This window comes from Alternaria conjuncta (genome assembly GCF_024043145.1).
Source record: "Alternaria conjuncta strain BMP 0040 chromosome Unknown scaffold_2, whole genome shotgun sequence".
Classification (NCBI taxonomy): domain Eukaryota; kingdom Fungi; phylum Ascomycota; class Dothideomycetes; order Pleosporales; family Pleosporaceae; genus Alternaria; species Alternaria conjuncta.
The window spans coordinates 2,056,237-2,081,986 of record NW_026250091.1 but is presented as its reverse complement, the minus strand read 5'-3'; the positions used below and the strand labels follow the sequence as shown (position 1 = coordinate 2,081,986).

General features: G+C 52.9%; 10 protein-coding genes across 10 annotated transcripts; 2 read left to right on the top strand and 8 right to left on the bottom strand.

The window, feature by feature from the left end:
* Positions 1 to 535: 535 nt before the first annotated feature.
* On the top strand, positions 536 to 2,094 carry J4E85_001815 (uncharacterized protein; the record flags this gene model as incomplete). Its single annotated transcript, XM_051466099.1, has 4 exons — positions 536 to 605; positions 655 to 699; positions 753 to 1,033; positions 1,084 to 2,094. 4 exons carry the CDS (start codon positions 536 to 538, stop codon positions 2,092 to 2,094), a joined length of 1,407 nt encoding a protein of 468 aa, XP_051330656.1.
* A 412-nt stretch (positions 2,095 to 2,506) lies between these two features.
* Positions 2,507 to 4,926, bottom strand: J4E85_001814 (uncharacterized protein; the record flags this gene model as incomplete). Its single annotated transcript, XM_051466098.1, has 2 exons — positions 2,507 to 3,580; positions 3,631 to 4,926. 2 exons carry the CDS (start codon positions 4,924 to 4,926, stop codon positions 2,507 to 2,509), a joined length of 2,370 nt encoding a protein of 789 aa, XP_051330655.1.
* A 586-nt stretch (positions 4,927 to 5,512) lies between these two features.
* J4E85_001813 (uncharacterized protein) lies at positions 5,513 to 6,250 on the bottom strand (the record flags this gene model as incomplete). Its single annotated transcript, XM_051466097.1, has 1 exon — positions 5,513 to 6,250. One exon carries the CDS (start codon positions 6,248 to 6,250, stop codon positions 5,513 to 5,515), a length of 738 nt encoding a protein of 245 aa, XP_051330654.1.
* A 712-nt stretch (positions 6,251 to 6,962) lies between these two features.
* J4E85_001812 (uncharacterized protein) lies at positions 6,963 to 7,361 on the bottom strand (the record flags this gene model as incomplete). The annotated part of the gene is made up of 1 exon (XM_051466096.1): positions 6,963 to 7,361. One exon carries the CDS (start codon positions 7,359 to 7,361, stop codon positions 6,963 to 6,965), a length of 399 nt encoding a protein of 132 aa, XP_051330653.1.
* Positions 7,362 to 8,695: 1,334 nt separating this feature from the next.
* Positions 8,696 to 11,297, bottom strand: J4E85_001811 (uncharacterized protein; the record flags this gene model as incomplete). The annotated part of the gene is made up of 3 exons (XM_051466095.1): positions 8,696 to 8,836; positions 8,938 to 9,167; positions 10,481 to 11,297. The coding sequence occupies 3 exons, from the start codon at positions 11,295 to 11,297 to the stop codon at positions 8,696 to 8,698; spliced, it is 1,188 nt and encodes a 395-aa protein (XP_051330652.1).
* A 1,294-nt stretch (positions 11,298 to 12,591) lies between these two features.
* On the top strand, positions 12,592 to 14,040 carry J4E85_001810 (uncharacterized protein; the record flags this gene model as incomplete). Its single annotated transcript, XM_051466094.1, has 4 exons — positions 12,592 to 12,900; positions 12,951 to 13,255; positions 13,303 to 13,903; positions 13,960 to 14,040. The coding sequence occupies 4 exons, from the start codon at positions 12,592 to 12,594 to the stop codon at positions 14,038 to 14,040; spliced, it is 1,296 nt and encodes a 431-aa protein (XP_051330651.1).
* Positions 14,041 to 14,059: 19 nt separating this feature from the next.
* J4E85_001809 (uncharacterized protein) lies at positions 14,060 to 15,493 on the bottom strand (the record flags this gene model as incomplete). The annotated part of the gene is made up of 1 exon (XM_051466093.1): positions 14,060 to 15,493. The coding sequence occupies one exon, from the start codon at positions 15,491 to 15,493 to the stop codon at positions 14,060 to 14,062; it is 1,434 nt and encodes a 477-aa protein (XP_051330650.1).
* A 1,453-nt stretch (positions 15,494 to 16,946) lies between these two features.
* Positions 16,947 to 17,597, bottom strand: J4E85_001808 (uncharacterized protein; the record flags this gene model as incomplete). Its single annotated transcript, XM_051466092.1, has 2 exons — positions 16,947 to 17,359; positions 17,429 to 17,597. The coding sequence occupies 2 exons, from the start codon at positions 17,595 to 17,597 to the stop codon at positions 16,947 to 16,949; spliced, it is 582 nt and encodes a 193-aa protein (XP_051330649.1).
* A 488-nt stretch (positions 17,598 to 18,085) lies between these two features.
* J4E85_001807 (uncharacterized protein) lies at positions 18,086 to 20,679 on the bottom strand (the record flags this gene model as incomplete). The annotated part of the gene is made up of 5 exons (XM_051466091.1): positions 18,086 to 18,733; positions 18,786 to 19,200; positions 19,260 to 19,410; positions 19,462 to 20,327; positions 20,384 to 20,679. 5 exons carry the CDS (start codon positions 20,677 to 20,679, stop codon positions 18,086 to 18,088), a joined length of 2,376 nt encoding a protein of 791 aa, XP_051330648.1.
* Positions 20,680 to 24,314: 3,635 nt separating this feature from the next.
* On the bottom strand, positions 24,315 to 25,750 carry J4E85_001806 (uncharacterized protein; the record flags this gene model as incomplete). Its single annotated transcript, XM_051466090.1, has 2 exons — positions 24,315 to 25,377; positions 25,428 to 25,750. The coding sequence occupies 2 exons, from the start codon at positions 25,748 to 25,750 to the stop codon at positions 24,315 to 24,317; spliced, it is 1,386 nt and encodes a 461-aa protein (XP_051330647.1).

Genomic DNA, 25,750 nt, shown 5'->3' with positions numbered 1-25,750 from the left:
TGGCGTGGAGGGTCTGCGGGTGCGTGCTCGTGGGGGACGCTGACGCTTTGGCGATGCAGGAGGGCATTGAACTGGATTTGTTTTCGTAGCTAGAGAGGTTATGCGAAGAGGAAAGTCTAGAGGTTTGCAGGCCTAGGCATCGTAGCCATAAGCAAGTATCGAGTGCCTGCATGGCCGTGTTTCAACAACGTGTACATCCATGGCCTCGTCCTGGCTATTGTCGAGTCTAGATGCATATGCGGTGTTGTCTTCAGAAACAACGCTTGAGACGTCTGGACAACTCCGCGGCCAGATTATCGCGCCAGGCTTGCTTCACTCAATCCATGCTGCAGGTGGGAGAAGGGAAAGGCCACAAGCGCCCCCGTGACTGCGCGTCGTGATGGAACCTTGGAAAGGTGGGCGGAGCGGCGAGTGAAGGTCCGTGCTCAGTTCCCCGCGGTGGGAAGGCAGCAGCGACCTAGACAGCTTGTAGCTCCACCGACTCCCAGCATTACGCCGCAACCACGCCCTCTCTCCCTCTCACAACACTGCCACCATGGCTTCGAACATCGAGCAATCGCCTTTCTTCCAGGACCAGAGGTCAAAGGGCGAAATCGTGGTTAAGGGTATGACATAACCAATACAACAATGGCGCATGTTCGCTAACTCCGATAGACCCTCCCAAGTTTGATCTAGAATCATACATTGCCAACTACACCGGTACGTCTCATGTAATGTCTCTCCAGGTATCTGTATACTAATTCATCTTGTAGGGTACACACGAATCGACCGCCTGCACCACATCGGCGCGCACTCGCCATATCTCGCCGCCGACGCATACCGCCTTGCCATCGCCGAGGCAAAGAAGGGCAAGAATGTTGCTCTATACCAGAGTCTAGTAGAGGAATACAGTCGCATATCACCACAAGATGGTGCTTCCGTGGTCGACACGACATGGGTTGAGAGGCAGACGAGGATGGTGCGCGAGGAGCACGACCGGCTAGAGCATGAGTTGAAGTCATACAAGAACAATCTGATCAAGGAGAGCATACGAGTAAGTGGAGACATCGGGGAAATAGGTGCCAATATACTTACACTCTGCAGATGGGCAATGAAGACCTCGGTCACTTCTACTACGACACCGGCGACCTCAGCAGCGCACACAAGGCCTACATGAAGATGCGCGAACACTGCACCTCCCCCAAGCACCTCGCCGATATGACCCTCCGCCTCGTATACGTTAGCATCGCACAGAAGTCATGGACAACTGTACTAGCCAACCTGGCCAAGTCAGAAGCCACACAGCTCAAGGGCGATGAGAAGGCTAAGCTGGAGCCCATCATCTCTGCTTGCAGCGGTCTATGTCACATGGCTACCGGCAACTACCGCGAGGCTGCGACAGCTTTCCTCGGCACCTCAGCGGCATATTTGACTGCAGAGCCAGCAGCAAACATTACATGGCAGAAGGAGGTCATCTCAGGCAATGACATCGCTGTATATGGCGGTCTCTGCGCGCTTGCCTACATGGACCGTACGGACCTACAAAACAAGGTGCTAGCAAACAGCGAATTCCGCAACTTCCTTGAGCTCGAACCTCACATCCGCCGCGCCATCAACCTCTTCTGCAACTCAAAGTACAGCGCCTGTCTCGAAGTGCTCGAAGGCTACCGCAACGACTACCTCCTCGACCTCTACCTATCCAAGATGCTCAACACAATCTACAGCCGGATCAGGAGGAAGAGCATTGTGCAGTACTTCATACCTTTTAGCTGCGTCACGCTCGATGAGATGGCCTCCAAGTTCCCGCCAGCGCAAGGCCGGACCATTGACGAGGACTTGGAGGAGATGATCAACCAGCGTCTTCTCAATGCGCGGATAGATCTTGTCGACCGCCTGCTCATCTGCCCTCCGACCGACCCCCGCCATGACGTCCACGCCGACGCTCTCAAAATGGCCGAAGCATATGATCACACCTTGCGCCTTCGTTTAACGCGCCTCAACATGCAAGCAGCGGGTATGGAGATCTCGTCGCAGAAGATGAACGACAAGTCGTCTGGCATGGGCGGTGGCATCAGTGACACGTTCCGTGGTCTAGGTCAAAAGATTGGGTTCTAGTAGATCATTCATGACAAGGTTATTCCGGCCCATGTTACTGAAGGAAGATGGCGCAGCGGCTAGCATTTGCAAGGCGTTTTGGGAGCGGCATGGCGTACATACACAGGCTCTGGGAGAAAGGCCATTAAGCGGCATTCTGGCGTTGGAATCATGATGTAGCGCAGTTTGACAGCTGAACCAACACGTTTATCAAGACACGTAGTCACGATCCTACTTCTTCCGTATGTATTGTATGCAGTGAGTGATCATTCCTTCATTCATATTCGTATAACCTGGGTATCTGGTATGTGTATATATCCTTTCTCAACGCCAAACTTGCTAGATCATGATAAACTCGCTAAGGTAACTGCAATATTTGTCTCGTAAAATGATAATCAGCCACTTCTTAGATAACAATCAGGCTGCGCGGTGCTTATCTGTACACACCTGGCCCTCTTGCCGCGGCCCATTGGTCCTGCTGCTGTTGTTGTTGGTTTTGCTGTTGATTTTGTTGTTGTTGCTGCTGCTGCGGTGCTGCGTTTTGGTACCCATAGTATCCATTCGGCGCCCATGCAAAGTCGCCGCGCCCAAATCCATTGTTCGTATCGATGGCGGGTGCGGGGGGCTGTTGAGGTTGCGTCTGCGGTAGGTGTGCGTTCGTCTGTCCCGCTATGCTATTCTGCGCTACCATAGGCTGTGTGGCCATGGTATTGACCGGCAGCGTGTTCTGCGGCATGGTTCGGTGGAGTGTTCCGTACGGAGAGTGGTTGGAGTGATTGGCGGTAAAGTAGTTTGGGTGCGTCTGGAGCTGTGTAGTCTGCATTTGCTGCGCGGCTGCTGCTTGGAACTGTTGTTGCGGCGTGAGAGATTGTTGCGGGGGCCCAATCTGCTGAGGCTGTATCTGCTGAGGTTGTTGCGGCGCGTTCGGTAGGCGTTGTTGAGGTGATTGACTACCCATTTTGTAGGCTAGTTGCTGCTGCGGGCTTCGTATGCCATGCGGGAGGCCCTGGTTGAGTTGCTGCAGTTGTTGGCGGTGGTTCGGGATCGACTGTTGACGCTGCAGCTGCTGAGAAGCATGAGGCAAGGCCTGCGCTTGAGCGACATGTGGCCGATGGCGGGACTGTGGTGGGACCGGCATTTGCTGTGGCTGTTGCTGCATATGTACTTGTTGTGGTTGTGGTGCGGGCTGCGAATGCGGTTGCGGCTGGTGCTGGTGCTGGTGCTGGGCTTTGGATTGCTGCGATCGAGGCCGCGGTCCCATCTGCGGCGTCTGAACAGGAGTAGTCGACGCTCGCTTCTCCGACTCAAACTCTCGTATCTTGGCCTTTGCTTCCTCAAGCTGTTTCTTCAGCATCTCGAGCTCGGACATGGCATTGTTCGTAGATTGACGTGCGGGTTCGGGGGTATTGGTGGGTGGGCGCTGGTCCTCGCCGTTGGCCGGCTCCGAGTAGAAACACACCCGTTTCTTGTCGTTACAGGTCGAACAGGCAGGTCTTATGCCATCGCACTGCGTATGTCAGCTCCCGTTACTTGAACATGTCGTGGGCGATGTCTTACCTTGGTCTTCTTTGCCTTGCAGACGTCGCAACTATTCCTTGGACGTTTCCGCTGGGGTGCTGCTATGGCTTGCGTTTCAACGTGTAGTGTAGGGCGTGGTCCGGGGTGGGGTCTTTGCGGAGGGGGACGCTGAGGCGGAGGCGGAGGTGGCGGAGGAGGTGGTGGAGTTTCGATAATTGTGTGCTGTGACTCTGCAGGTGGCTGGATCAGCTCCAACAAGGAACGCAGACTCTGTTGCCTCAAATCGCTCTCGATTGTGTTGAAGGGCCTCGGGGGCTCTGGTGGAGGGTCGGACCGCTTCTTCTTCAGCACCCTGGGTGTGTCGGGGTCTTCGCTGCTCAGCTGCCTCGAGCGGCTTGCGAGCCTGGCCAGCGCCTCTGGGTCGTTCTCCTCAAGATACTTGCGGCGCTTCGAGTCCTTTCGTGGCGGCGGGGCGCGCTCTTCGTATGTCTTGTGTATGGGCACGTGCTTGTAGAAGACGTCGAGCGTCTGTTTGGTGGCCGAGAACTTGATGGACAAGACGCCTTTGCAGTCGTAGACGGGCTTCGTGGCGCGCTTTCCCTGCTTGGTGCCCTTGCCGTTGGCAGCGCGGTCCTTGTTGAGCAGCGAGTCGTTGCAGTAGTAGGAGAAGCGGTAGCTGTCGTCCTCCCTGCTGATCCAGCAGTTGTGGAAGCTGTAGCGGTATCCGTCGATCCTCTGTATCATGTCCACGCAGCACTTGGCAACCGCCCGCTGCTTGCGCATCCTCACCTTGGAGTCCTCCGGCGTCGGCTGCAGCGCCTCTCTGACGCTCAATGCGACTTTCTGCTCCGCCGTCTTGGACGCACCATTGTTGGGCTCAATAGACTCGGCATAGCTGTGCCCCAGCGCGGCAGTGGGGTCCGCGAGAGAGTGGTACTGCGCAGGGAAATGCGCAGACTGGTAGCCGGGTGGTGCATGGTTGTATTGATGGGCGAGGTGGGGTGGTGGGTGTTGTTGTTGCAGCGGCGGCGGCTGAGTTGCCTGCTGAGGCTGCTGGGACGGCGTCTGCTTAGTCGCCAGCGGGACTGCGAAAGACGTGTCGATATCGAAGGCGAATTGGGCCTCGGTGTGCTCAGGCTCCTTGGGGGGACTCCTCAGGTATTCGCGCAACGACGTCTCGAATTGGTCGAGCGAGCGCACAGGGCCAAAGGACACGATCTTGGCCTGCGAGTCCTTTGGCTGCCGCCCTCGTTGGAGCTGCACCGGGGCCTGAGGCCACAGCGCCTGGTCGTTGGCATCGTGTGCACTCGTGGGTTGAGCATGGACGGCGGCCATGAGTGGAGCCACCCGGGGTAGTGAATAAGGAGCTTTTGAGATAGCCGTCTCCCGGTACCGTGCAAGCCTTGGCGAGAGCCCTAGACGCGATCATCAACATTCATGGCGAGACTGACGGATGCCGAAGACGTGCTAGAGGCGCGTAGGCATGGCGGGAAGTATCAGAGTTTAGATGGTAGTAGTCTAGCAGCTTCACCGCGTCTAGATACTCTACTACGCCATCAAAGCACGGGTGTAGGCATCGGAGCGTGCCTAGTCCGATGACGCATCATACAACCCGAACCTGCATGATTCTCTAGGTTGACATCGCGTCGCTTGCCATAGTGCAGATACCCTCCGTGAGAACGCGTCAGAGAACTACTCATGTTTGTTTCTTTTGTTCAACGTGTGGGTGAACATGTCAGGTATCTGCATACCTGCGCCATGTGGCGCTGTTCATTCCAAATCACAAGCATGTAGCTACATTTTAATATTGGGAAATTTGTGTAATGCTTTCTTCCTACTGACTTTGCAGTGCCTTCTATCCTGCTACGGTCCTCAGACATCGAAACTATGAGATCGATGCCCGCGAACCCTGAACCGCGCTTCAGACCCCAGCCCTCGCCAGCGTATAGTGATACCCAGAGAACTCGGTATCCTGCGATTTCACCTTGCACTCCGGAGCATGCAGGCCGTAGAAAGCGTCGTTGAGTTTGAAGATCCTGCCACAGTGCCCACAGCGTACGGCAAGATTCCAGAAAGCCCTGCAGACGTCCACGTGATCCCACAAGTCCTCTTTTATGTAAAATTGAAGGCAATAGCGGCACTCTGTGTGCCGATCGTCAGGGTTCTCTGCTGGGCGAGCTATTCCGATGTGATCGAACTTTGAGTCGAAACATGGGAGCTCCATCTCAAGGACTTCGTCGTTGCTATAGACTATTTTCGTTTCGACCTTGTACCAGGAATCGTACCAGTGTTTTCTCCTTTTTTTGCCGGGGATTTGGCACTTCTCGGACGATAGGGATGCTTTTGTAGTGGGCATAACTGGTTGTTTGCCATTGAGCGCCTTGCCAGTGGAAGCGTCAGCAGTGGACTTTACCTTACTGGCGAAAGACCGGCTAGGCTCATCGTTGTTGTGCTCTCCTCTTCGCCAGGGCTGTGCTTTTATCGCTATCTGCTTCTTTATCTGCTTCTCAAGCTGAGCGATCCTCTCGTGAGCGATACGGAGGGCTGCGTCGTCGTCGCGCTTCTGCTTTCGCATGCCCTCAATCTCTTCGTCCTTCTGCCGTATCTTCTGGAGGAAAACATCCAGGAGTACTTTTTGTTCGCTGTTGCCTCCCGCCATTGTTGTTTGGGTACTTGGTGTAGGAAAGGCGAATATTGGGGTATTACTAGGCAAAAGGTTCATACGGGGTAGAAACAGGGCAGGGGGAATGGTATTAGTATGGCTTCAATTCTGGTTCCAGGACCGTAGACTTCTAGAACTCTATAAAGCAAACCGCTTATTGCGAGAGTTTGTCGCGGAGCTGGGGTGGAGGGTAGTTCTTTCTACCGAGGTAGTGTCTGGCTAAGGCCAGCGTGAGCCAGACTGGTGTCGCCGCTGAGAGTTGAGAAATGGCAAATTGGAGCCTGTCTTTCAACGTCATAGATTGGTTCAACAGCAGAATGGTAGCTGCGACTCTTACTAGTATTGATACTATAGAGAGGGGCAAGCTAGTCTCGACTGGCTTGGAGTCTGTAAGAAAGCTGATAGAAAGAGCTGGCCGGAATGAGGACGTACTAAGATGTGTTGTTTGCCAGTGATAAATTCCAGTCGACAGACGTCAATCAAACAGAGGCTATTCTCCAGAACTCCGTGGCATAAGTCCAAGGCGGCCGCACTGGCCCGAGCTCCATGTCGAACAATTCTGCTTCCAGAGATCGTAACGGAGTCGAAAGGAGTTGCTATCAAGCCGGTACTCAATAAATGCAATATCCGTCTTCAGGCCTCTTCCTGCTTCCCCAAGAGGTTTCTGGCTTGAGAAAGTCTTCATCCTCCTCTTCCAAACCCCGCCCATCTACCAATCATCATCACTATCCTCCCCCGCAATATCGCCTCCCTTAATCCTGTCCACCACCCTCTTAACCCCCCTCTCCACACTCTCCCCCTCAATCGCACACCCCTCATGCCAAACAATCGCATCCATAACCCCATCCATAAACCACATCAGCGTCGGCACAAAGCTCACATCTAGCATATTGCCCAGATCAGGCAGTGAATACATGTCGAAGCAGTAAATGTCGACTACATCGTACTGTTCGTAGGATGTTGACGGGAGTAGCTTTTGCAGGGCCGTGGCTACCTCGTTAGTGGTTTCGTCTTCGGGCCAGTAGGCTAGCAGGACGGTTTTTCCAGCTGTGGCTTTGATGCAGGCGGCGTATTCGGCTAGGTTGGTGATTTGGGAGAAATGCGCCATTGTGGGGGATGTGTTGGGTTTGTGGTGAGTGGTTGGTTGGGGGGAAGGTTGTATGTAGATGGGGCTGAGCTAAGCATTTGTGATGTCGCTGGTGTCGCCCCTCATCCACGCGGGGATCCACGCTCTACCATGTACACGCCACACGATGATCGTTTGGTCGATCTCTAGCGCGACAAACCCTAAACCCAAACTGGGAGGATGGTGATATCCTTGTCGAATTGTCAGTGCTGCAGCTCGGTCGCGATGGCGATAGGTGAGGCTGTTTGACGCGTCCCCGTTCGCGACGAAGCGCGACTTCTCAGAAGAACGCGTTAGACGAGAGGAATAGTCTGTCGCTAAGTATCAGCTGTGATGCTAATGATCTATACAAGGTATGTCACATAGAACCCTTATTCTACACGCATATTCGCTGACAAGCTGTAGCCACAGAGACTTAGTCTATTCGCTCTCGCCAACGCCTTCCCCGATCTTCAGCCCTCTAATATCGACCATATTCCGCACGCGATAGTCTCAATACGAGCGGCCATTCCATGGAAAATCCCAGACATATCGCGTAGCAGCACAATCATCACGTCGAGCACGCCTGCGCCTACGACCCGAAGACCGCCGTGGTATGACATACGCAACGAAGCTGCTTTCAGCCAGTATGTAAAGGGCCATCGTCAGGAAGACGAGGGACATGCAGTATCTTTGGAACAAGACTCATGGTTTGAAGATCATGATGCCCTGGACCATGCGATGTCCAGCAATACCATCAAGGCAGTTGATGCGCGGCCATGCAGCTGCAGCACCGTCCGTGAGATGGTAGCACGCATGTATCTCGTGGATGGTGGAAAGGCATTCAAGCCAGAAGCCCGTGGAGATATGTTGAGTTCAGAAAGTACGTTGGACCTGACAATTTAAACAGGGAGGGGACACGCGATGAACAATGAAGTAAATATGCAACACTATCTCAGTCTTTTCGTCAACAGCCCGTCCTTCCTTCCCGTGGTCTAGTTCACTCAGCACCTGGGACCCTCGTTCTCGTGATAGTGCTGGTCACAGTGCTCGTCCTGACAACCGCGCTGGAAACTGTCCTTGTGACTGTCGTACTAGCTGGGCCCCTGGTAATGAAGCACGAGCATGCAGAGGATATCTCGCCGCTGCCGAGGCCAAGCGAGATGTGGATGCCCCCTGGCAAACCAAGCGAGATGTCCAGTTGACGCTTGCGTACCGGTAGCTCTGCGGGGCATGCGGCATCGTAGAATGTGTACGGGCTCATGGGATTGTAGTTGGTGTTGTCGATACTACGAATACAGTCAGCAAGAGGTTGGGACTACGCAAAGGAGCTGGACTCACGCAGTAACGTCGAAAAGCATGCAGTTGGCTTCACCGTAGCCAAAACTCAGGCACTTGCTATCGGCCTTGCAGAGCGCGCTACAGGCTTGGAACGTGTTCTTCGTACCGCTGGACTCGAAGTAGTAGGCTGGCGTGGTCTTGACGTATGCTACAATGCCGCAGCTTGGTGTGCCTGTGGGCGTGCTGTGGAGATGTTAGCTATTTGCAGTGTGCGAAATTCTGTGCTATAGGGACGTACGGAGATGGGCTCGAGACGAGAGTTGAGGATACAATCGTGGAAGAAGGCTGTATAGGAGTGGGCGAAGAGGATGGCTTCGGTGTTGAAGATGAAGACGGCTTGGGCGTCGAAGACGAAGACGGTATTGGGGTCGATGACGATGTAGGCCTCGGCGTAGACGATGGCGTTGGCTTTGGGGTGGCGCTGGGCGTCGGTGTAGAAGTAGGTGTCGGCCGGACGGTTACCGTGGTCTTCCGGGTAGTAGTAGTGGTGGTGGTGTAGCCACTGGTTATGGTAGAAGTTGCGGTTCCTGAGCGGAGGATGTTGCTACAGAAGAGTGCCGCTTCAGACGTATGCCCATAGAACGCATCTAATCCACAATCTTCCACTAATGACGGTGTTAGAAAGATTCGTCGACGTGTGAAACGAGTCCATACCATCAGGATATCCGAACTGCCTCTTTATGCGACTAGATGCTTCTACACTTGCAATGAGCGCTACCGCCAAACCTATGGAAAACTTCATAATGTCGTTTCTGGCCTTGGCTAAAAGTTGACTATGGGGGGATGAGTTGGTACCGGGATTGATGCTGAACGTCCATGTCTTATAGACAATATCTATGCCTGCGACCGCAACATTTCCACACTAACGAAGCGGCTGAGCTGAGTATTGCATCTCGCATTTCATTTGGATAGATGAACGACAGACCCCTTGCCTGCCTCGGTGTTCTGGCTCGGTCAGGATGGGCTAGAACGCATACATTCCTGCTACCGCCGTAAATGAACACGAGAACGTGACCGTCTCCCGCCGGCAAATTTTGATCGACTGATGTTTACCGAGCAGAAGTTTGCACTTCTTCCTGCAGCCAGGCAGGTGGCTTTCCCGATGCTACGGTCCGAGAGTGAATTGACCAATCAGCAATCTGCTCGAAATTGAAGGCGAAATATCGAAAAGTATGGGGAATTAGGCTTAAAGTAAAAGTGCGGACAGGGCTGCCGTGGTTGGACCCTTTATCCCTACGCGTCCCGGCAAAATTGGACTGCGTTGAGCGAATATGTTAGTGCTGCTGCGCAAAAATAGCGACAATGTCCACTTGGTGCGGAATGTTGCATTAGACCTCTTCGCTAAGATGCATATAGATCTGATCTGACTTCCTGAATCCACGCTATTTGTACGGCTTTGTACTAGAAGATGCGGACCAGACACTTCGAATAACCTAAAGTCTATGCCTGATCAGGTACGGACCGAGGCGGACGCACCGACAGCGGTGCATAGGAAGGTTTAGGAAAGTTTGGTTTGAGTGTTCTCATGAACGGTCCAGGAAGCAACCAAATTATGCGAGGAAGAGAGCGAATGTGTGCGCTGTAGTCCGTAGCCCACATTAGTACAACGACGAAAGCTAGTGAAACGACAAGACAACGTAGACTTTTAGGTCATGTATTGATAATCGGCGTCTAATGCTTTCCTTGAACGGTGTGTAGAGATGAAGCGCGCTATCCACGGCGTACGACAAACCACAGCCGCCTTGTACTGTCGTCCAGATGGAATTTCTGATGGTCCCTACCCAGCGGCTTGAGCTTGGCATCCACGGTGAAGTTGATACCGAGATCATTGCCTATCTCTTTCCACATGTTCTGAAAGCTCTCCACATTATGTCGATACATCGTGCCTGTAGGACCTTCCTTCTCGAGGGGCTCGGTGGCTCCGACCTGTCGACCGAGTATCATCGAGCCTGGTTGCGGGCACAGTAACGCGACCACGGCTTTGGAGACTTGGACTTGTTTCTCGTATCCCCACAGATGGAAGAATGACCCTGCATACACAATATCCATCTGACCTTGGATATTCGTGAGCGCTGACTCAGGGTCGAAGATATCCGCTGTCAAGAAGCTCGCCTTGAGCTTTTCTCGATCCCGAAACAACTCATAGCCGAGGTCGATGAAGTCCGGCTGTAGGTCGCAACCGTATAGATTTTCAGTCGGTGCTCCATCGTTCGCAAGCGTCCGAATAGTCTGGCCAACGCAGCAAGCCATGTCTAGCAGCTTTTGACCTTTGCGTAGGCGTTCCACAATCTCTTTGCGCTCGTCCGGGAGCTCGGAAAAACTGGGATCGAGAAACCGAAACTGCCCAATGCAAGGATATGGATGAACCTTCCAGGCTTTCTCACGAAGTTGGACAACATGATCAAGTACGTCATCTGATGGGATTCCACTCCACGTTTCGAGAAGCCGCTGGGTCTCGGGAGGAATATGGTCGTGTGAGGGGTTTTGTTCGAACCAAACAGGCATCGTGGTCTGGGGCTCTTTGATATCGGTCATCCTGATATGCACCGTGCCAGCTTTCGTAAAATGCGATAGTGATGTCGGCACCTTTGCAGGCATGGCTGGTTTGCTGTACTTCCGTACTAGCGCCGCGCTAGTCGTTATTTCCGTGCCCGGGTCGACCCGTGAGCCATCGCACCTTCATCCCCTGATTCCATCCGGACTCACAGCCCGCTCTCCGCATGTACAACGCCGACCACCTTTGGTGAGACCGAAATAACTACCCAAATTACTCGTAATCATACCTTTCGTTTCGATACTGTTCAACAGGCGGCCGTTCGTGACGATTCTGGAGTCGCGTCCTGTCTGCAGTGCTGCGAGCCCTGGAGGTCACGAGATCCTTGGAACGTTTAACCATGTGGACTTAGCACCACTTGTTCTTCAGAACCGCCGTAAAAACATTTCATGATCTTGCTGAAATCTTTCTGCATCCAACGGCCTGGTCGGGTAACAATGAACGTTTGGCTTGCGACAGCAATAACCTCCCAACATCCCTGGCCGGGTCTGCTCATTCATGAACTTCGGCGAAAGAGACCGCTTATTCCAGTGCCGACCAAGTCCTCACAGTAAGCAGAGATTGCATCTGGCTTTTCTGTGCAACTGCACGGAAGACACAGGTTTGGCATGTCGCTCATGAACGACGCACAGGAGACGAAGTCCGCGACTATCATGCCAGAGGCACGATGTCTTGACCTTGCCAGCTTACTTATTTGTCAGGAACGACCGGCTTCTTGGGCATCATCAGTCAATACATAGGTGGAGCTGTGCTTCAAGTAGTCCAATAGCATTCCGTCATGTGTAGCACAAAGCGGCTAGCATGTTCATTGGAGTCGTATTCACCAGAGGCATACCGCAGCCGAGATGACATGTCTACTGTCGTCGAAGGCGTCATTGCTAGTGGGCCTGAAAACACTCCGCAGGTAACGTCTCAGGCTACATCCGAGCTGTACGTATCCACCAGTTTTCTTGCTACGTCGCCAACAGCCATGCTCAAATCGATCACCGACCCGTCGATAGTGACAACATTTGGCTTCATGACGATCATGCCAACCTTTTCATGAGTTCAAGGTTCACGAACCCACATTTCCGACACGATTTATGACGATCACGTACATACCAAGCCAACAGAAAGAACGCATAATGGGGCTATGGGTAGAACGGCTAACGTAAACGGTACTTCCCTTCCGACGTACTCTTATGACCTGGCAAGCTCGGCTTCCACTAGACCTCGTTATGTTGATGAATTGTGTGGGAGGGCAACGGAGCCTATATATAGTGCTGGACGAAAGACCGGTGAAGAATGCAGATCAGCCTCTATCTTTACCTTGAGCCCGCCATTCTCAACGCCTACGCAATGACCGAAAAGACCATAGACACCCTTGGACGTCACGACACCGAAAGCAGTACGGATACTGAATCGTGTAAGCTACAGGTGCGCGAGGGTGGGCGTGCGGCATGGCTCACGGTTTTCGGCTCCATACTGGTGTACTACGCCTCCTTTGGGGTTATGAACAGCTTTGGTTTCTTCCAGAACTACTATAGCAGCGACTATCTGAAAGAGACGCCACCATCGACTATCGCATTCATTGGAACGGTTCAGATGGCGCTCATGAACTTACTGGCTGCTCTTTCCGGCGCTCTTTGCGATCGATATGGTGTTACGGTTAGTACTCGTCCCCGTCACTTCTTGAAGAAGACTGACGCCATAGTCAGAACCTCTACCTTGGCTCAGGCGCTGGCACTGTGCTGGCCCTCATCATACTGTCGTTCATACACTCTGGACAGTTTTGGTTGGTTCTGATGACGCAAGGCTTGCTGATGGGCTTTACCATTGCTTTCGGTGTACAGCCAGCAGTCACGGTAGTTGGCCAGCACTTCAAAGAGCGACGTGCCTTGGCTATGGGGTTAGTATCTACAGGGTCGGCACTGGGCGGGATTGGCTTCCCGCTAATGTTCGATCAACTACTGCCGAGATTGGGCTTCCCAAACTCGCTACGTCTGGCTGCTGTCAAGATAGCGTATGTCACAGCCGCCGCATCAGTCCTCCATCAGCTAACTGTCTCAGTGTTTGCTACTTAGTTGCTTTACGTATCTCTACAAGCAAGCCCAGTGGCAAACCGGATCGCAAAGGGCTCGCCTCGCTTATCGACTTCAAAGGATTCCTCGACACACGCTATGCCGTACTATGCATCGGAACGTGGCTTGCTATACTAGGCCTTTGGATCCCGGCGTATTATCTTAAGCCATATGCTAACTCAGTCTACCCGGGTAACAAAGTTAGCGACTACTTCCTGTGCATGCTGAACGGCTCTAGCATTATCGGCGCGACTTTTGGAGGCTTCATAGGAGACCGACTTGGCAGGCTGAACCTGCTCTGGCCCATTACCCTTATCTCTGGCTGCCTTTGTCTCTTCCTATGGCTCCTTGGCAACTCCATGGCTACTCTCATTTTCTTCGTCTGCGTATACGGCTTCTTGACTAGCAATGTCACTGCCCTTCCGCCCTCGATAATCGGCCACATCACACCTGACGACAAGTTGGGAGCGCGCATTGGAGCCTTTTACAGCGTTATCGCTATTGCGAGTCTTGTTGGTACGCCTATTGGGGGCGCACTCATCACGGATCACGACACAAAGGATGGGTATCGATGGTTGATCGTATTTTCGGTAAGCTACTTTCTACCTATGAGCACATGACCCATGCAAGCACTGATCATCAACAGGGTTCCGCGCTCCTCATCGGATCAGCTTTCATGTTTTTCAGCCGGCTGTTACATGATAAGGCTCTGAACACGAAGTGGTAGGCTTGTAGCTGCCTCGCTCTCAGTCATAGCTCGAATGAATGACGTCTCGGCACAACCTCTCACAGCGACACTTAGGCGGCCAAAACTCATCGTAGATGACATCGCGAACCTCTTTAACAACCTCTTTCTTCTCAACGCCAGGAACAACAGTTTCTTCCAGCTCTATTCCCCCCATTTCTTCCTTGTATAGCTCTTCCAGCTCTTCAGTAGTAATCCTTAAACTCTTCTTAGCGACGTCGCGGAGCTTCAAGAATCGAACCTGCTCTTCCTCGTCCATGAACCCGTGAAACTTGACGACCTTGTACGGGGCCAAAACCTTAGCCGCGCTCTCGTAGATGAGTCGGTGCAGGGTACCGGGACAATTGAATGGTTCGCCATAAAAGATGCTGACTGGCTGCTGTCGGAAATCGTCTTCCAGATATCCAGTAGCATCTGGTAGCTTGAATATCAACTCATTCAAGTGTGGAATTGTCTCAAACACTTCGTAGTTGAGTTGACGTGGCTTTAGGTGCTGCGCGAAAGAACCAGCGGTCACTTTGAAGAAATATAGGCCGTCAATGAAGGAGAGTTGGAGGTATATCTTTCGGATACCGTGGTAGAAGGTTGCGTATCGGTTTAGGTGTGGGTAAAGCTTCGGAAAAGACTTGTACGTCTGCTCGAGCTCCCAGTTCTTGTCGTCGTTCGGAAGACTGTTCACTTCCGTCAATTGACGATGCTTGTCTAGTCTGCGAATGCTGCGCTTGAAGCTGAACAAGCTTTCGGCCACGATGCACAGGCCGTTGCTGAACTCCAAGTCGCTGCTTCCCGCGAAGCACAGGCGAAGACTGATCGCGCGAACTTGGTGTGACACGGTGAGTAGGGAAGCCCATTTGCCCAACTGGCCAACGATCTCAGGTGCGCCTTGCTTGACATGGCGGACGCGGCCTCTGGACTTCTTCTGAACGGGTAGTGGCGGAGAGCGATGCATGCAGAACATGATGATTCGCTCTTTGACCTCAGTGGGCAGTGAGGTCCAATTGAAGGTATCGCCGTTGGCATGCCACCACTGGTACATGATTTCGTCCGCCACTGGCCCATCAAGTGGAGGAAACTCAGCTTCGAAGAAACGCATAAGCGGTACGAACTTGTTCCTCGACCACACCTGTACCGCTCCCTTGATGACCTTTTCCTTTTCGCGTCCGCGCTTCGCGATCTTTGGGCGACAGACGGCGAAGATGGGGTCGGTACCGAGGTTGTAGAAGCCCACGCAAAGCTGGAAGTTGCCGTCGACGTCGGCGAATCGATCTGGGTTCGAGGAATGGGTGGCTTGGCATACGTCGACAGGTATGTTGTAGTGAGCGGCTGATTGGAGACGATACTTGTACGCAGCTTCGCGGATGTACTCGATGAAAGGATGTTGAACGGAGAGAGGGTCTTGCCATGCACTGGGCGAGAAGTTGATGCTGACACTCATTTTGATGTGGAAACTAGGCATCAGTGGTCGGAGGGCGAGTCGGTGTCGTAGAGGTCGGCCGCAATGTGTGAGGCGTGAGGTAGAAGGTAGAAGGTAGTAGGAGGAAGGTTGAAGGATGGCAGCTGCTCCGACTCTGAGATCTTATACCTAGCAGAGGCTCGGCGGTGTGGATACCGGCGGGGTAATTGTGAGAATAAGGATGGAGGTTGATTCAAAAGTGAGAGAAGTTCATGAGAACAACGCTAGGCGTCAGGCATCTACTCGCGCCGCACAATAGGTATGAAGTGAGAGGGAAAAGATTGCTATTGTCTCAATGAGCCAGTAAATATAAGTGGCCTGTTTCGAATATATATTGTGCTGAGACGAGTGCAAATAGTTCAATGGGCGCATGCGTTGCGTGGCTTTTACTTTTCTATTGTGTGTTGGTGTAAAGTAGCCACATAGGTACACGATTGCGGACTACAATAGCATTCAGGGCTCTTGTCCCGTTCTATCTCTCTTCAGTGCCAGCCGCTGTAAAAAACATATTCAAACCAGATTCATCCTTCATTTGATGACATATAATATCGCGATGAGGAAGTGCCAAATTGTGTGAAATCCTACTGTCCTCGGAGATCTATTACTAGCCTTCAATCTCTCTCGACGATTCCCCACAACAAATGTTCTTACTACAACGCTCACTACGCATCCCCATCGTCACCAGACGACCACTCCTACGATATGCTCGCTCACTCAAGACGGACCAAGCAGTCCTTCGGTTGTGCCTCTATCCAATGTTACACATCCAAAAGTGTATTGCGACGGAAACGTGCATCGCGAACCCAACACCGCACTGCCAACGGCCCTGCAAACACAATCTCCCTTCCGCATGCGCGTCTATCCAGAGACTCGTATTCGCGGGAACGGGTATTTCGTTTGACACTGACTGTTGCATCCCGGCTGCCGAGATCCCGTGTGACCGATCAGCTCTCTGGTTGTGGCACGTTACTTCCAGTGTGAGTCTTGGAATCGGAATGGCTGCGGCGGGTGGAGGAGGGTAGTGAGGGAGTTGGGGTTGGGTTTGAGGTGCTTGGCTGTGGTGGCTTGATGAATGAGCGGGAAAGCATGTGAGTAGGCTTGCTGAAAGGGTATGTTGTAGGCTGCGGAGAGGATTGTGTCGAGAGGGTTTTGATGGACAGGAGCGGAAGCTTGCCATTTTTACGCTAACAATTGGTGTTATGCTTCGTCGAGACTATCCTCTCGCCGTTGTTTGGACTGGGTTCTTGTCAGCAGCCGCAATTGATGTATACCCATCTCACTCACATCATGTGCCCCATAAACCATATGAATGCATCCGCCATGCCTCATCCGCCGTTCAATTCCACAGCACCGGGGTATATACAGCATCCTCCTTCCCGTCGCGCACCACCCTTCGCGCGCGCTTCAAAAACATAGCTCATCATCCCCCACGCCCTCACCAAACATCCTCAGCCCCCACCTCCCACTCCTCCCCATCCTTCCTAACACACTCCCCCTCCTTATCCCTACTACAACTCTTCCGCATATCCAACGCATCCTCGCCATCATTATAATAATCCTTGACAACCCGATAAACACTATACCCCATCTTGCGATACAGCTCCTTCGCAATCTCATTGCTCCTCCTCACAAACAGATCGACAAACCAGGCGTTGGCCGCGTCGGACGATTGTTCGAGTTCAGACGACAGCGCGGTTGCGTAGCCGAGACGGCGCGCAGAGGGGGCGACGGTGAGGGCGGTGATGTGGCCGTGGTAGGGGAGGTAGTTGGGGTATTGGACGCCGGTTGTGGAGGGCTTGTAGGGTTTTATCGGGGGTCCGAAGGGCGAGGATTCGAGTTTGCCTAGGACTTGGGGGGTGTTAGTGGATGTTGCGCATCTTCACATGTAGAAGAAACAGAAGTTGTCTGGTGTCTTACTGTATCCTTCAATCTCGCCGTCCATGCCTTCTATTATCTGGCATAGCTCTGGCCATTTTGTCAGGTACTCGAGGTAGAAACCGATGTTGTATGTTTCTGTGAGGTGGTCGAGATTGCATTGAGATACTCGAAGGAGGTCGGTTGGGCGCATTGGCCGTACTGTCGCCATGGTGGGAGATGGGGCGTGGTCTGGCACGCAGCGACACGTCGGGGGTGGTGGTGGGGTTGTTGTTGATGCGACGTGTTGGAGGGATGATGCATGGCGGCACTCCCGCGGCGAAGACTCGCTTACATACACTCGCTGGCCTGCTCTTGCGCAAATGCGCTCTATCACTTGCTCATTAATTTGATCTTATTTGTGATGTATATTAAGAATTATGGACATATGAAAATCAACGCCGCTATCGATGCTATGCTTAAGTTACTTTTACAGAATGGGTATAGAGCAGATGAACAACAGCGCAGTACAGCCCGACCACCCGGTCTATATATCCTTCATCTTCTTTTTATATGCGACCATCTCGTTCTCAGTCTCAACACTCTTCATTACGTATTTCTCTCAGTATATTCTTATTGCGCCATCTCTTATCTCCATGCGAACCGGTGTTGCAGTTCCTAGCGCTGCCTCTTCCTCTTCCTGAAAGGGAATCAGCAGTGCTAGATGCGGAAAGAATCAACACTAGCCTGTGCCCCGTTGACATAGTCTTTGACCGACGACGCGCCTGATCGGATTCCACGCTGATCATAAGTCATTGGGCTTTGCGCTCGCGTCGGAGTCGAGGGGTTGCGCAAGTTGTCGTAATGACGGGATACGCCATTGCCGTTCGCATAAGGAGACGCGCCGCGTGAGGGGGTACGCTGGCTACTGGTATCGTTGCCATACTCATCGAATCGAGGGGTCTGGTAGGGTCGCCTGTCTCCCGTTAAGCTGTTGCCGCGGATGTCGTTGGGTATGGGCGGTGCTTGGCGGAATCTGCGATGCGGTGCAGAGTGCTCCTTCTCGTCAACGAGGACCACCATCCAGACGCCCACAGACCCGTTCTGTCCGAGCAGAGGGGTGCAGTGTATCCACCTGGGTCGGCCCTCTTCGTAAGAGTCTTCGAGGTCTGATACGGCGTGCGGCAGCCAGCGAATCTTCGCTGTGACACCACGCGACCCATCTGCAAGCGCATCGCTGAGAGAGTCTCGGACCCGGTTACTTCCGCCGATGCGATCGAGGAAACGCGACTGGAGAATGCCGGGGACACGGAGAGATGGGGATGTGAAGAGAATACGCAGGGAAGGCGCCGGGCGCACAACGAGGTACTAAATTATGTCAGTCTCCTCGCATTGTCACGTAGAAACGGCAGCCACTTACGTGTTTGTATGGGCCAGACAGCCTGCCGTCTGCCTTGTTGATCGCTGGCTTCTCAGCCCTGTCAACGTCAAAGGTCGATTGGTCCTGGATCAGCAGTCTGGGTTTGTGCTGCATGCTCGCATCGTCCTGTTCTTCCAGATGTTCTCTATGCATGTTGCCGCCGTACTTGCGCACGGTGTCCAACTCGGTGTTATTGAACATCTCACTGAGCGCCTGGAATTCATCTTTCTGAGGCTCCTTCTCTTTCTGGCCCTCCTCTTCATCGAGCATGCGCCGGAAAGCCTCGAGATCGGTGCTGTCCTTTACGAGACCAGAGATGTCGATTTGCGCGCCAATAAAGTATCGTAGAGTTCCCCGCGAATCAAGAAGAGGCGCAATCATCAAAAGGTTCATAAATGGCGATCCATCACGGCGACTGTGTTGAAGTCAACAAATGCTCACCAATGAAGTCGCAAGAGTGACCTCGGCACTTACTAGTTCAGGAACACCTCGCTGTGGTCTTTGCCTTCGCGGGCCGCTGTGCCAAAGCGCTCAACACTGGCCCGATTCGTCTTCGGGCCTTGGAGAAAGCGACAGTTGCGACCGATGGCATACCCAACGCCGTACTGAGTCGTGCGGTGAAATTCTAGTTTCACGTTAACCAACGGTCAGTTTCAAGGCGCAACGGTAAACTAACCTTCCGACGCAAAGATGATCGGGTTATCAGTCCTAGATGGGTCTGTCAGGCAGAAGACTTCGGCCAGACCCTCGCTAGCCTCACGAAGCATCGGAGGTAAATTTCCTGTTACGCGTTTCGCAATGCTCACGCTAACCACTTGAATGAAGACGTGGGTGATGAAAGCCGGAAGATCGTCACGGACCAGGACGTCAAAGGCCCGATTGGCCTTTTCCTCCAACACTGCGTTCATGGTCGTCCGCGCTGGAGTCTCGGTGAAGTCCAAGCCCTGAATGGGTTCCAGGGCTTCTGCGACGGCGTTGGCATAGCTGATGGCTCGTAGCGCTTTCAGTGCGTCGAGGTAGTAGATGAGAGTAGGAAGCGAGTTGGGCCGGGCGATGCTCAGGAATGACGTAAACCGTAGTAGCGATGCAGTGTCGGCAAAGATGGCCTTTAGATGCTCTCTCGAAAAGAGTTGCTCTGATCTGGTCTCGAGAGAATATTGTGATCGTGAGTTCTCGATGGGTCCGCAGACAAGATCGAATGACTGGGGGTCATCTTCCAGTAATGGCGATAGCCGGTCTCCGTCCTCGATGATATCTGCTTTTTGCTGGAGAGGACCCAGTTGTCGCGTTGCGAAAGACGGGGCGGTGGACTCATATGATATGACTGAGTCGGCTGAGCTTCGTATCGTGGTCGGCTGTTCGTTCATGGGGATTCGTGAGGACAGTATGTTTTGTGGCACGGCACTAGATGTGCGTGACATACTTCGGGTACGCGTCTGTTGCATGTCTGGTGTTACACGTCCGTTGTTAGGCGAAGATGGCTCTGCACTCAGTCGCCGTTGCAATGATATGCGCTTCTTGTTGGCCTGAGGGGTGCTGGAACTATTTGGGGATGAGTAAAAGGAACGAACGAACGAAGGGGGAGAAGAGGGGAGTACCTGGTGCGGGAAGGGATATGGATATCCTTTCTTGTAAAGTCTATCTGTGGAGCGGGAGCAGTCTCGTCATCCGAAAGCCAACTTTCTCTTCGTTCGGGATCAGCCGGTCTAGTGACGGGTGAAAGAGGGGCACTCCTTGCATTTGAATCAGAAGCATCTTGCATGGTTGCAAAGTCCAGGACCAGTGGTTCATTAAACGCACCGCCACTGCCGTTGGTGACATTGGGGTGGGCATCCGTATCGGGTGCCATGACGCTATCGACATACGCTGGGGCCAACTCGGTTGAGCTCCCCATTTTGGCTGAATTGATAGTGGTATTCGACGTCCTGGCAGGATCAGTAGGCCGTTTAGAAGAGAACACTCCGTGAGCTGATCGCATCTTGTTCTTAAACAGGGCCATTGTATTCGTGGAACGCTACCACGTTGCGGCCGTCAAAAAAGCAAATGGGACAAGTGGGAAAGTTTGATAACTGGGGGCGGCACAGCGTGTTGGGGAAGGGGAGCTGTAGATCGATGACGAAGAGAGAATTTCTGTAGGGTAAACATACCGGAGAAGCCAAAAACCGCTGACACGTTATAGGTCCCTTGTCGCTGGATAGTTGGGTACTAGTCGGTCGCCTGGCGTGCCTGGCTGGTGGTGCTACGACGTCGACTCGCCGGCGTCCCCTTTGGACACAACAAAGATCGCTTTAGTCTGGTAGGCTAATGTTCCGGCCGCAAGGATGCCGATTGCGCCGATAGTGTGGGCTAATGCAAGGCACAATGAGATGTCGGCGATCGTGAGATTTGCCTCCCGCGGCAGATGATCGAAGGATTGAGGCTTGACGAGCTCAAATAGGGATGCTTCCTAAGACAGGGGTTCCGGGTGCTATCGATAGTATGCCGGCTATCGGCGCTGTAAGCTGAGATCTACGATGGAATACTTCACGATGCTGACAGGTCCAACAATTCGATGTTGTCGCAGTCGAAACAAAGCTGGGGGTTGGGCGTCGCATAACCAACCCCCCGCATCAGCCACGAGTACATTTTTGTGCACCTTGCGGCATACCTTACATCAACACCTGATCCCTGTGCAAATCTGCAGACCGCCATGGCTAAAGAGAAACTGCAATCGTGATGTGTTCCTGTGTGTGGTCGGTCTTCGCATCCGACACGTCGAATTGTCATAATCCTGGACACGTCCGTTGGAGGAACACCAGGGTTTGGATCTAGCTGTCTGCAGCCGTGATCTGTGCAGACAAAGGTTTGCAGCCGCCCGTGCTTCGTATACAACACCCTCGGGGTAGATAACCAGCCTAAGGGATGCTCTTCCGACTGCCCTGGTCTTCCTCTTCAGCTGTCAGTTGTCAACTTGACGCGCCTCCCGCAAACTTTGCGCTAGAGAAGACGGGAATGAATCCCCGGCTTACGACTATCTCCTAGACGAGGCCTCTCTCCAAATGCTCATAGCCGAACATGGACTCCACTTGAGTGGTGTGGTGTCGCGTTCGGATTGTGGAGTTTTCTGACTCGACGTGGCAGATGCTTGCTGTGCATTACTCGCAGTTGCAGATCTCCGTTTAAGGAAGTCAGTCGCATTCAGTGGGTTTCTTGGAACAAGGGTGCGAAACTCCACTCCAGCAAAGGTTGCTCTGGTGTTGAACACCACGGCGATTCAGCGGCGTAATAACCTTCTCTGTTATCCGCTACTGCAACCGAGCCGACAACGTTACAGCATGACGTGTATGGCAGTGGACCCACGGTAGCCATGGGTGGCCTCGACTCGACGTGTCGATGCAGGGTGTTAATGCCCGAAGGAGTCGGTTGCTTTTGGGATATTGTCCGAACAGCTTTTTGTTCCTTTTTGCGGGCAGTGGAGACGTGGTGCAGTGTCCAGACGGCACGTGTCGTGGGGCGACGCTGTCGCATGCAATCTGAAATGTGGGCTGGAGCTGTGCAGACAACTTCGCGCGGGCAAGCGTCATGCGCTCATGGTCGACAGTACATGCTAATGTTCACTAGATTCGCAATGAACCTTGGAAGCCGATGGTTTCTCCTGCACCACGTGAGCAGCCAATCAACGGCCAACCCCGCCGAAATGCAGGCCAACGTAGAGTTGCGCCTAGATCCGAAATCTAGATGCCCGCGCGTTTAGCTTTGTCGCGAAGAGAATCGATGAATTCCCCTGAATCTTGGGAAACTTGGGAAACCTTCGACAGCTCGGGTATACGGGGTGACGGGCTACCAACATTCGGCTGTGTCCTAGTCAGGTGTTGCGATTCCGTCATCTTAGTTCAGATCCCTAGATAGATGTCGGTAGCAGCCGATAAACCTTAGATCAAACCTTCTGTCCTGAACCCCAGGCCGCCACGTGCATTGGTCGCTCTGTCACTCTGCCATTTCTACCAATCGCAACATTGATTCCTCGTCTTGTCAGTCACAGCGTCATTGTACATTTGCGGTAATATAAGAGAAGAATCCCACACCTGGGCATCGTTGCGGCGTACCATCTACGCCTCTTTGCTACATGTCCGATCCCGATTAGCGATCTTCATTTGGATAAGCCACACGGTTCTAGCTTTGATTGTCATCTGTCACTGCCAGGCAACGTTCACAGCATAGCCCAATGTTCCTCGGTTTCTTGTTCCCATGCATCCCGGTGAAGTGTCCGTCAACTTCAATTGGCGAACAAACCACCACTTCGGTCCTGCTATAAAGACAACATATTGCAAGACCTCGAATATATTGTTAGGTTTATGTCGTTGTACATTAAACAATCTTGATACCAAAGATTAACTGGCGGTAGATTTGTGACTCTCTGCACTGATCTTCCACTTCATTTGTCGATGATACGTGTGACAACTTGGCGGTCTCGTGATACATTATCTCTCCAGGCGCGCGCACATCCTGAAGGTCAATTGAAGGTGGAGCAAGCTGCAAGCTTTGAGTGAACAGTACGTCGGCGAAGGCAAGAACACGGATTCGGCGACTTTGCGGAGGGCCAAGATGATTGTGGCGTGCTGAGGCACCGCTCGATAGCACATGAGTTTTGCAAAAGGCCTTACCATGTGGATCATATCCTCCTCTTCCCTCGGGCACGTTGATAACTCTCTAGTTATGAAATCAAAATACATGCAAGATTTGATAACCTACCCAGTTACTTCTGGAGCATCGCCGTCTATGGAAGCTAAATGTTTAATGTTTTCCCAGGAACAAGATGCTCGGATCACTGCCCTGACGTGGTTCACTCGCTGGTTCCCCTGCCATGCCGCTCGATCGCAAGGGATACCCTGACCCGTCTTGTTCTTAGTCTGACGGCCCCGTTTGCATCCGAGCAGCGTTCTATCGTGCTTGGCGGACATAGTACGTAAAATGGACATGATGGCTCCCTGTTGGCGCGATAGTTTCCCGTTATGGTGCTTGAACAAGCGTCATCGGGATTGGACGTGATGACGTTGTACGTTCCTTGAAGTTTTGATCCCAAGACCCCGTTCTCGGGGTACGAGAGATTGAGATAGACGTGTAGGCCTACTGGATATCGTACCCGAACCGACACGATCGAACCATTCAAGTGTCGGACATCTAACAGGCACGGTATCATCCGTGACTTTATGCAAACAAGAAAGATTACTAACCTTGGAAGTGGTGCACTCCTGGTGCTTCTTGCATTCTGTCAGGGTGAGTATGACCCGGTACGCGGAAGAAGAGATAAGAGTGAAGTATAATTCTAATAAGTCTATCTATCGTTGCATCTATAGTCGTTCGTACAGGGTATCATATGATGGCCGAGTATGGTACATTGATGTAACAACATGCGTGCTCATCGTATGAGAGTCGTTTCTTCGGTTACTGAAGTATTATGCTATTCGTTCGCGTTGCGATCACAGCGGTATCGTTTCGTAGTCGGCTCGTGAGAGTAAAGGACTGGTGCCCAAGAGACTTCATAGTCATTCACCGTGGCGTCCGATGTGATCGCATCGTCTGTCTCGTAGGAAGCTGGATACGGGATCTTAAGCTCTGAAGCGCTTCGGTCGGTGACGAATTGTCTAGATTGTGACCGTCTGCGGCGCCCTCGTCATGTTGCACATCCGATAAGGCATCTTGTTCGAGTGGAACTTCAGTAGAATATCGTGTGTCGTCGTAGTCTTGCGCTTCGTCATCGTACTGGCGAGCTGGGCGTCTACGTGGAGAACGTGGAGGACGTGCTGAAGCCTCCGCCAGCTTCTGTTCGAGAAGCCATGCCTTGCGCTTGTATCTTAGAAGCTCTTCCTCCTGTTCGAGTGCCTTTCTCCTTGCTTCGATCTCTGCGGCTGTGGAATCCGACTCCGTGTAAGTGCGTGATTCGGTCGATTCGCGTGTTCGATGCGTGTTTGTGTAGTTGTCGTCGCGGGGCTGAGATCGAGGATGGCGTTCTCGACGGGGCGGAGAGTTCTGGATGCGCATCTTCTGTCGTAGGAGCTGCTGTTGTAGATTGATGAGCTCGCGCTCCCTTAAGGCCAAATGGGCTTCTCGAAGCTCTAGATCGCGGTCTCGAGGCGGTGTTCGAGGGAAAGGCTTGCGCCTGTCTGAGCTCGTAGATAGAGGTCGGTCTCTCAAAGACCTCACATCCAGCCCATCAAGCAGCTTTGCGGGTGCCTTTGGAGGCAAGCCGACGCTTTCGCGAAGCCTAGCGGCCTCGTGATTTCGCGCCCGCCTCTTTGCGGTCAATTGAGGCTTCAGCATCTCCGGCTTGTTGGACAAGCGCAGACCATTCCCCAGGCGGACGTTTGGCTGTAGAACGCCATCGACCAATGTACCGCGGAACGTCTCCAGAGCCTCACTGTTCCGTAATCTGTGTTGAAATTTCAATTGGGGGGCGTCGTTGAAGCGTGCGGATATCGGGCGACTTTCGGTGGGGTCGAGGGTCAGTTCGACGTTTTCGAAGGGCGGGTCGGCGACAGACACTCTCTGCCCATCTTGGGCGTTACGAGCTAGAATGCGGAATGTGTTCTCGCGTAACTGTCTTGTGTCCTTACTGGTGTGGTTGTTAGCACATACATCCAGACTGCAAGCCGTGGTACTCACTTGATAATGATGAAGCGCTTCATGTGCGGATTCTCTCGCCGTATCTCCTGCATCTTCGGCGTCGGCCCACTTATGAACTGCGCAGCTATCTTCATGCGCGCTTCGAAGGTATCGTGAGGGAACCACGCAAAGGGAAGTATGAAAACAGACCCATCCTCAAAGTATGCCCATCCAGTCGGGAACTTAGACTTGCTGCGGGCGTAGAGGCTGCCCAGATTTACAGAATTATACTGCGGCCTAGTCAACCCAAACGAAGGCACAGCGCCCGGGGGCGGGATGCTGTATAAACTCCCCAGGTTACCGTATGCGCGGCGAAAGGCCAT